Below are 10,783 nucleotides of genomic sequence, written 5' to 3'. Positions count from 1 at the left end.
TGGAGTTTCAACGTGACATTTCCTACAATTTAACTTTGTGCAAGTGTGTGTGTGTAAATTTGACAAGTATCTTTGCGTGTTTTCGAAGTACACTTTTATAATGTAAATAAATGCTATATTTTGAAATTATTCATTTTAACTTATTATGATTTTTGCTTATTTATGTTTTAAGATATCTAAAGTGTTTCCTGCAAAGTTTTACCAAAAATTGGCTCTATTAATATTTTACGATATCATCGGATATCTAAAGTACTTCTTTCAAAATGACTAAAATAATTTTTTTCTGCGCTATTTTGACGGGGTACCGGAGGAATGACATTGCTACAAAGTATTATTCCCTTGCTCTCTCTAGAAAAAAAAAAAAGAAATAGACTCTAGATCTATCGTTTTATAGGCCTATGCCATGATTTATGATTTTTTTAGACCACGTCCCGAAAGGAAGCGGAAATGACATAAATTGTAGTCAAACTGAATTTTCATTTGATTGGACCAATAAAAATTATCTACAAGATACCGGTATATTAAAAATAAGTTGACTTTGAGAAAAGGAAATAATTTGCTTTTAAAATACGGAATCTGTGTGCTATTTCTATTTATGCTTTTTATATAGGCCCCTACACTTAGGCCTTTGATATAACGCTTGCGGTTTTTCGCTAATTGCGATGGTCAGGTTGCAAATATGTCAAAACCGTTTCTTAGCAGCACCTAAGTGGTAAGAGGAACCTGTGATTGAAATTTCACAGTTGATAAGATCTGTTGATACATACATGAGTCAGTCAGTGGTATTTCGCACATGTAATTTAGATCGGAACAGAAATACACATACAAAACTAAAACATGCAATAATCTTTTAAGAGACTTATTAATTAATTTTATAATATGTCAACAAAATTTTAGCGCCAAAACGACCACGTTGCTAAAACGGTGTCGCCAAAACGTCTTTCAGATACCCTCCACCTAGTTTAGCTGGACAGTCACAATTGTTTCAGGGGTGTGGCCTTTGAGCATATTACAGCTACTGGGAGCTAAATATGAGAGATGTCAAGTGGGGATCAAGATTGAGCCAAGCTACCCTCTGCAGAAGATACGACTGCCTAACCACTTACGGGTGCAACCCATCTAAAACACGGTCACCCCATACACCTATGAAATTCATTGATGTCACATTAAGGTCCATACATGAAGCCTACAATCAAAAACCGATTCCAGCCATTCTCATCTGTTTGAGGATAGTAGGTACTAGGCAAGGCACACTATAAGATATTTTACAAAAATTCTTTGTGATTTTTAGTTCTTAAAGTTGATATAGATATCTTCAAACGAGCCCAAACAATTTAAGAAACTGACTATATTTATATATAAGGCTAATCTTCGAGTCCGAAAATTAGTGAGGAATGCAGTATTTCCCGTGGCTGCGCAGTCCAAGCTGTGACCTACATATTTGCCACATCCAGGGCAAGCATAACCATTGTCCGCAGGTGGTCGATTTAGATTTTCTTTTCGCCGTCTGCGTTTGTCCTCGGCAGCAGATTTTCTTTTGGTCTCAAATGTGTATCCCGCGGCTTTCGTGAGTGACCTTCTGCTGTCTCGTTCTGAGGCCGCGTGCAACCTGGTGCTCTCTTCTATGTCAGCCAAGGAAAGTTGACGCCTAAGCTGGTCTTTGAAGCTCCGAGGATCACCGTAAACGGACAGCCCCTTAATGTGGTAGATCACTTCACAAATCTAGGTAGTATAGTGTCAAATGACGCGCGCGCCTCACTTTCAAGGGAAGTTGATATCCGTCTGGCCAGGGCCAGTAGCGCTTTTGGACGCCTTCAGGCGAGAGTTTGGCGGAACAAATCGCTCCGTCTGCCTACAAAAATCAGTGTCTACCAGGCGGTGGTTCTCTCAACCCTTCTGTATGGCTCTGAGACATGGACACTATAGGCTACAGGAAACATCTAAGACTTCTTGAGCGCTTCCACCAAAGATGCTTGCGCTCCATCATGGACTTACGGTGGCAAGACCGCACTACAAACAGCGATGTCCTTGCAAACGCCGTTATGGACAATATAGAGGGACTTCTTTTGGTCCGACTGTTACGCTGGGTAGGGCACGTATCCCACATGGGAGACGAACGTATGCCAAAGGCAGTCTTTTTTTGGTGAGCTAAAAGGTGGTCGACGTAACAGAGGCGCCCCACGGAAGAAACTGTCTATACTCTATAGTATAATACTAATTCATTTAACTGAACGCTTAAACAGTATATAATATTAACACAAATAAATAACAGGTGTCTAAAACATAGTTTTATATATAGATTTATTTATTTTTTATTTTGCAATTCCTATTTTCTTCTTGCAAATTCTTTATCGGATTAAAAAAATAACCAAAAGATCGGAAACAAAAACTTGGACACGGTCCTCGAAAACGGCTCTAACGATGTTTCTAGAAATTTGACACTTAACCTACATATCGTGATTAGCCTTATAAAGGAGGAATTTATTTACTTTTTTTCCCAACTTTTCTTCTTGGCTTGCAAATTCTTAATTAGATAAAAAAGAAAAAGGTTGGAAACAAAATAAAAACCTAGATTCGGTTCTCGAAAACAGCTCTAACGATTTTCCAAGAAATGTTTAATATTTAGTTGATGGTATATCTTTGGGAAAAGAATTATTAGCTAATTGGCCACTCTGAGATATCTCCAGTTTGACCGTTATAATTTTTCGAACCATCCTCTAAAATTAAATTTGGTCTAGAGTAGTCTAGATTTGACAACTATTACCGCTGTCGTCATATAAGAGTTAATAAATAAATAGACGTTCATGAACATTTTGCGCACCATTTTGTAAGTCTGGATCTGGATCATGGTCAGGATCAATAGACCTATAATGATTTTATAAAATTATTGTATTTATACACTATCACTTAACCTAGTTTTTTTTATTTATATATATGGTTTGGGGGGGGGGGGTTAGAGGAGAGGTAAAATTTTTCTATATTTTTCTAAATCCATAATTAATTAGTTATTAAGAGCAAAATAATTGCTCTTACAAAGGTTAGTTAGCTGAATAAAGGATAAATTATATTTAAAAATATTTTTTTTATGTTAATTGTTTGTTGTTTTTTTCTTCTAAAATTAAACTTTCGTATTGCGTGAAAAGCGACAATTTCAGTTACCTTCCTTTAATAGATCTCATATTATACTACCTGACTAAATTCATATTTTTTTTTATAAAGTAGTAATCTACAACATGAACATGTAGACCTATTTATGCACGAAATAAAATGTTTAATTTAACAAAACATAAGTACAAAGAGGATAAGCAATATAACGTAAAAAAAATAATAATTCGCGAAACAAATTTTTTTTTTTTGTTTTTTTACAAGGGCTCCAGTGGGCCAGGACGGGATATGAACCCCTTCTCCCCATGGTTGCTACGCCACTGACTGCTATGGTGTTGTTTAAATGGAAAACAATTAGTATATCAATACTACAAACTCATTCGGTCTGCTATTGGAACAATTTTGTACACGTTATTTTTCGCACTTCCCATTCTCGGATCAAGTTGAAACTGCATAATTATTCATTGTCTCTTTAAAAAATCAAAAAAAAAAAAATTAATTAATTAATTGACGGAAATTAATTAATTTAGTTTGATATATATTGATTAAGGAAATTAAATCGTTTAGTATTGATAGATATGAATATAAATGTATAGTTCTTTCCCTTATATTTGCCTTTTTTTTTAAAACTATTGTTTGCTTGTTTTAAAACACAAAACAAAGAGTCTACAAAACTCGGTATCTATTAACATTTACTTTAAATGAAACCAAGCATATATTCAGACTATATTTAGCCGATTTAATAAGCTAAAAAAAAAAGGGAGGGGAGAAGAGAAAACATTAGTGGCACGTGATGTAAACAAAAAACCACGTGCACACCGCCCCTAAATGCACGAAAATCTCGCATGCTCAGTAAACGCTGATTGGTTAAATAGGGCATGCCCCCATTTTTCATTGGTTTATACCTACTTGCCTCGATTAAAGGGGAAAAAAAAAACGAAAACATGTCCTCACGTTACCTGTTAAGAAAAATGACATCAAGATGAGTTTATTAGATGTTTCATTGTATCCTTCGACACCCCTTATTAAATCGGCTAAACATACTATGGTAAGCTTATTTAATATTTCTTTTTTTAATTATAGCAAGTCTTACAATGTAAACCTAAATTGACTTAATATTTAAAGTAAGCAGTCAACTCCTACTCAGTCAGTTACATTCAGTCTCTGTACGGGAGTTGGAGATGATAGGGGTTTTTGACCTTACGCAATCATGCTTTGTTGGGCGTAGGCCGTAGTATCAAACTTAGATTTAGATTAATTTGAACTTTTAACTGTGGTCTTAATACAAAATCAAATTTTAATTGAGAATAGATGTAGGTATGGATCTCAATCTAGATCTAGGACTAGACTAGATGGTTTAAAAAGACGTTTCCATTATAATATTAATGATTATTATAATTATTCACCAATTATTGACAATATAAAATTAATAAATTAATAAAATATTGAATATGCCTACGTATTACAGTATTACTATACACTTATACAGTAACTATTGCCAGTATTGCACTGTTGTCGTATTGATAAAAAATTAAATTTAGAAATGCTACATAGATCTAGATCTATATTAGTAATTAATATATAGATCATCCCTTGCCCGTTCTAGTCTAGATCTAGAATAGATGATACTCCGATAGAAAAATTAAGAGCTAGTTGTAGTGTAGATTCTAGATCTATATTATGATCTCGATCTAGATCTATATATTTTTGGATCTATCATCTAGAATCTAGATAGTCTGTCGAATCTATTCTTATACTGGACTTGGAAAAAATCTAGTCCTGGAGATGACCAGTTTGAATATAAAAATTCGTAATGTCTAATGATCTTAGATCATACTAGAATTCTGTAATATAGAATTATTAGAATAATAGATCATCTTAAGATGTAGATCTATATAATACATCAATTATTTATGTTAAATATCATAATGTATGTCAGGGGTGGGCAAATTGTGTACTGCTGGCTGGATGACTGCTAAAACATTGTATATGGTCCACGGGCACCTGCAAATATTAGGCGTTTTTCAGAGATTTCACTGGAAAAAGCATAGGTTTGTAGAAATTGATGATGATTGAAAGTTATAAAATATCCTGATTACACAATCTTACCTTTCCAATATGTATAATCTTTCAGGAAAGTTTGTGCATATAGCTGCATTGAATATCATATTTATCAATTACTTCATTAAAGCCAATATCTTGTACTATTTCCCTCATAATTTTTTTTTTACAAGTTTTTTTCACCCACTTGCCATTCCTGATCAAGTTTAAATTTTGCATAATTATACATTGTCAATAATACATGAATGAAATGAAAAATTTAACCAATTAGTTAATCATTTAGAGGGAATTATTTATTTTTGTTTTTTTTTATAGAAAAAAGGAACTTATTAGTGCATTATTGTGATATATGACAGTGATTTGGCAATTCTTCCCCTTAGATAACTTTTTTAAAGAGTATTTTTATTTTGCTTGCTATTTCTAAGATTAAAAGAAAACATACATTTAACAAACATAAATAGATGATTTTTTAAGTCTTTGACTGTGATTTTTTGTCTCTGTAGTTAATTTAAATAATGGCAATTGATAACATATGGCTACATAGGAATTAATTAGTTTATTGATCACACTAAATTTGATACATAATTCTTTTGAATGTTAACTTTGTTTTACATGAACATGTACTACAGTATTGTATATCTCATTAAAAGTCTATACCTTTTATAATTAAATCAAATAAACATAGAAGCGTGGAACATCAGCCTTGAATGTACTGTAATATCTTATTTGCAAGATCCTACAGGGGAGTTTTTAGAGCTTTGACTGTCCATAATACTACACATATTTTTTTTGCAAATAGTTAAAAGATGTTTGTTGTTTTTTTTTATTAGATGAATTGCAAAAGTGTATGTTCTGTTGGCAATGCAATGGAGAGGGATGCAGTTGAGTCTCTCTTGTCTATAGCTCAAGGTGCTTCAAGTTCTAACTGCATTGGAAATCAAAGCTCGGTTGCATCTCAAAGTAGAAAACAAAGTACACTTGAACAAGTAAGTTAATAACAATAACATTTTTAACTTTTTTTTTTTTCACATTAAAGAAAAATAATTTTGACTTCACTTAAATACTTATATCTTGCTATCAATAGTAGACTCATTTCTACCTAATTAATTTTGTTCAAATTTGATAAAAAGATAAGAAAAGATAATTGATCTAATTTATAAATAATTATTGCTTGTAATAAATACAAAAATTAAGTTCAATTGTCAGATTTTCAAATTGTGATCTAGTGGTTTTGATGTTGGATATTAAATATTTTAATTGCCTGCATTACAACTAAAATTTACAACTATGTAATTCAGTCACTAAGAAAGTTAAAATAATCTTTGAATGAATTCATTTTAAAATTATTTAAAAGCTTTATTTCATATTGTACTAGACTCTTTTTTTTTTTTCTGCAGATTCTTAAAGGTGAAGATGTTAAGAATTCCAATCACCAGTGTAAAACACCTCAAGCAAGTCAACAAGTATCAGTTATTGTTCCACATCCATTTTCTTCCTCCTCAGAAAATGTTCATAATACTTCAAATTGTCAATCGACTGTATCTTCAAAGATATTTTTAGGTCATAAAAGAAGAATCCAAGAAATGTGGGAAGAAATGGCACCTAAAGCATGTGTTACTCACCAGTCTGCAGCTAAATATTTAAGAAACAACTTAGATAATGAAGCTCTTGATCTTTCTTTGTCTGTGCAATCAAAAACTAATGAGTATACAGATTTACAAATTGACCAAAGACCTTGCTCTCCATCAGCTTCAATGTTAAATTTTGGTCACTGTAGTTGTGAAACGTGTATTTCTGATACTAACAGGCCGATAACTCCCTATTTTACAGAAGATCTTCCTAGGTGTTTGACTCCTTTAGATCCTGGTCCAAACAATGACTTTGATTCTGATTCAGAGATGTCTTGTTCACCCGATGGAGATATAGGAGAGGAGTCATCTCAGTCTCATTTAGATAGTGCTCACTTTTTTATTCCCAGAGTTTCACTCAACTCAGAATCTGATGCCACTCTTAAATCCCAGGCAAAAATATCCAGCTCACTAGCTCATGGCATACTAGATAAAAATGTAGACCATGCAACTCCCTTTGACAGTGAAAAAATAATTGACAAAACTGATGTTGCTCTAAAAAAAAGTAATCCTAATTCTCAAATAAAATCTTCCATTACATCATGTAGAGAAGAAAATATTTTGACAGACTTAGCTTCAAGAATTTCATCACAAGAACAAGCTTGTCAGGACTATTCTTCTAAAGCAGGAAATCATTTCAATCATGAAGATATACATTCTAAACTGCAATCAAATTTTACATCTACACAGATTATTCAGCAAAAAAATCAAAAGCTTTTTACAAATTCAAGATTGCCTTTGATTTTTTCATCCAGACATGGCACCTCTCCTAAGAAAATGTCCCAAGTAAGTTCAGTTGCTAGTGCAGTTCATTCTGTTGGAAGCAATAACAACCTATCTAATTCAAGTAAACCAGTCTTTTCTGACATTGATCAGAAAACATCAAATTTGGAAAAACCATCATTTCATAGTACTTCTGTTTTGCCATCTGTAACTGCTATTACTAAGACTTCCCCTGTAATCATTTTCCCAACGGCAGATACATCAAGAATACCGCTTTTGAGGATTTCCAATCAGAATGCAGATAGTTCACCTCCAATAGTTCAAGTGTTCATTTTAAACACAGTCAACCAAAACATTAACGCATCAGTTACAGTACCAAAGCCTGGAGATAATTTCCAACCAATCGCCCCTGCTCCCCCATCACAAGTTCATGTTTATTCAAATAGTGATGATAGCAATTTAGAAGATGTACGAAGAAAGCGAACTCATCGTTGCATCATTCCAGATTGTGGGAAGACATATTTTAAAAGCTCACATTTGAAGGCACACATAAGAACTCATACAGGTAAACAAATATTACCTAATTACCTAGTTTTTGCTATTATGAGCACACATTTTCAGACCTTAAAAATGTTATTTTGTCACTCACAGGTGAGAAACCATTTGTTTGCAGTTGGGAAGGTTGTAAGCGAAGTTTCGCTAGATCTGATGAGCGTTCTCGACATCTTCGAACCCATACTGGTGAAAAAAAATTTGAATGCACTACTTGTCAGCGTCGATTCATGCGCAGTGACCATTTAGCAAAACATTTGAGGAGGCACAATACAAAGAAGTCTATTAGCTGGTGTAAAAGTAATAGTTCAATCAGTAATAGGCAGAAAACTATTCAAGAATCTAAAAATTCATAAAAAGTATGATGTAGAGATAATTAAGCTGTGATATTTTAAACTGTTTATTTAAATTCTTTCTTGTTTTCCTATTTACAATTCTTAATTTATTTTAAAACGTCTTTGTTGTATTTCCTTTTTACCATTTTGAATTAGCTGATTACAAAATTTAGTTTTAATCACCGGATCAAATACAAAATTCCATGACATTGATAGGTATATTTATTTGTTTAATTTGACCAAATTTTTAAAGTCTGCTAATTTAGTGTTGCATGTCTGCTAATTTAGTATTTCTTCTTTTAGACTTCCTTCCCTCTTCTTCCACCCTCTTTGTAAACTGTAAAAACACCATTTCCATGTTCAGATTTCTATTTGGCAAGTATTATTTTGTTTTTATTGTTTTGTCATAAAACCTGCTATGAAAGGATGGATCATTGGTTTGCATTTAGACTGTTACTCTTAATTAGCAATGGTTTAGGTAAAATATTATCTTCATGGTTCTTAACATATTAGAAATAAAAGGATGTCATTGAAAAAGTCCATAATCTACAAGATATTGTAATATAAGCATTATTTATGAGGTCTGTGGACTGGCTGACTTATGTAGCATAACTTCTCTGCCAATGCCAACTCTAGGTTTTATGAGAAAATCTGAAGGATTTGCTAAAAGGATTCAATCAGTGACAACATTGGCATATAGAAATAGACAATGTTAAGAAGGTAACATGTCAACTTTTTTTTTTAGAAAAGTAGGATCACCCTATGAGTCTAAGGAAGGAAGTGTGTGTCAAAATAACTTTTTTGTTATTTATGAGATTTATAAGGATGTCACTAAGTTTGCCCATCTCAAAATGGCTTAAATTGTGTAAGAATGGTATGGCATTTTAGTCAATATCTTCAAAAGAGCTTGTGGATGTTTCTAGATTAAAAAAAAATAATTTTTATTTCTGTAGAAACATTTTTAAATTTCATTCATTGCCTATTGCTGTATTTCTTTCCAGTCAGGAAAGTCATTTTGGACAATTCCTTTATTTATTTAATTTATGACTGCACTTTACTCAAAAAGAGCATTTAAAAGTTGTTCAAAATATTTTATGTATGTTAAAATTGTTTGATAATTCTAAAAATAGTGCCATATTATGATTTTTTAAAGTTTTCCATTTTTTTGAAATTCATTACTTTAAAGTAATATTTTTAAGTGCTATAAACAGTCATTTTAAATGATAAACACTCTTGAAGATTCTGGTGATAAAAAAAATGTTTTTTTTTTAATATCTAACTCACATAAAATAGACAATATTCTTGGTTAAGATGAAAAGTTCAAAATCTTACAACTCGGTTTTAATGAAAGTTTAAAATAAAGTGTAGTTTTTCAGTGGCTTTTACAGTTTTTTGTTTTTATTAATTTTCAAGCTGTCAGAATGGTTTTTTTTTTTTTTTTTTTTGGCTACTGTTACTTAACTACAAAGGTCATTTTATTGAGTGCAAATAACTGTATGGTGCTATGTATTGTCTCATTTAATCATTTTATTTATATATTGTGTCATTTAACTATATTTAAGAAAAAATAATTACAATTCTGCATTTGAAATCTAAATATTTATTTATTGCCTTTTTTTATTATTATTCTTTAAATATCTGGTAGTATATTTTCTCTCCCTTTTCTTTCTTGTTTACAATTAATACTTTGGGAGGGAACTAAGATAATTTACAAAGAGTTGTTGCACAAGTTCTGTACTAATGAGAATACATTTCAAATGTATTCAAATGAGCATATTTTGGGTGTAATTTTTTTTTTTTTTTAAAAAAAGCAAAACTTTTTATGGGTAATATTTTGAAAATGACCTTTTTAAAGGGCTCATGCCATAAGCTAATATTTATTTGTAATCTTAAATCTGTAGCCATTTTTTTTAGCAAATACCATAAATATTTGAATACTATATGAAACAATTTAAACTTTTGTCAACTTCATATTAAACTGAAAAAAAGTAAGTATATTCTATAATAAAGTAACCTGGTAATAGTGTTCATTGTATGCAGAGCCTTGCACACTCAAGTGACTTTAGAAATAAAGTAATCTGGTACTAGTTCAAATTGTATGCAGAGCTTTGTACACTCCAGTGACTTTAGAAATAAAGTAACCTTGTACTAGTTCTTTAAAAGGCCTTGCACACTCAAGCCACTTAAGTAATAAAGTAACCTGGTACTAGTTCTATGTAAGGCCTTGCACACTCAAGCCACTTAAGTAATAAAATAACCTGGTACTAGTTCTATGTAAGGCCTTGCACACTTAAGTAATAAAGTAACCTGGTACTAGTTCTATGTAAGGCATTGCACACTCAAGCCACTTAAGTAATAAAGTAACCTGATACTAGTTCT

The 10,783-nt window shown here is 31.9% G+C and overlaps 1 protein-coding gene across 3 annotated transcripts; it reads left to right on the top strand.

Annotated features, from left to right (window-relative positions):
• Positions 1 to 3,998: 3,998 nt before the first annotated feature.
• On the top strand, positions 3,999 to 10,204 carry LOC106055508 (Krueppel-like factor 8). 3 transcript variants are annotated; one of them, XM_013211796.2, is made up of 5 exons: positions 4,273 to 4,418; positions 5,045 to 5,156; positions 5,997 to 6,152; positions 6,564 to 8,082; positions 8,169 to 10,204. In XM_013211796.2, the coding sequence occupies exons 3-5, from the start codon at positions 5,997 to 5,999 to the stop codon at positions 8,423 to 8,425; spliced, it is 1,932 nt and encodes a 643-aa protein (XP_013067250.2). In that variant the 5' UTR covers positions 4,273 to 4,418; positions 5,045 to 5,156; the 3' UTR covers positions 8,426 to 10,204. The 3 variants fall into 3 exon arrangements, with proteins under 3 accessions (XP_013067248.2, XP_013067250.2, XP_013067249.2); XM_013211794.2 differs by lacking the exons at positions 4,273 to 4,418; positions 5,045 to 5,156 and adding an exon at positions 3,999 to 4,153; XM_013211795.2 differs by lacking the exon at positions 4,273 to 4,418 and having other exon boundaries at positions 4,755 to 5,156.
• Positions 10,205 to 10,783: the final 579 nt, after the last annotated feature.

Source organism: Biomphalaria glabrata, chromosome 5 (assembly GCF_947242115.1).
Source record: "Biomphalaria glabrata chromosome 5, xgBioGlab47.1, whole genome shotgun sequence".
Classification (NCBI taxonomy): domain Eukaryota; kingdom Metazoa; phylum Mollusca; class Gastropoda; family Planorbidae; genus Biomphalaria; species Biomphalaria glabrata.
This window is presented reverse-complemented; position numbering and strand designations above follow the sequence as displayed.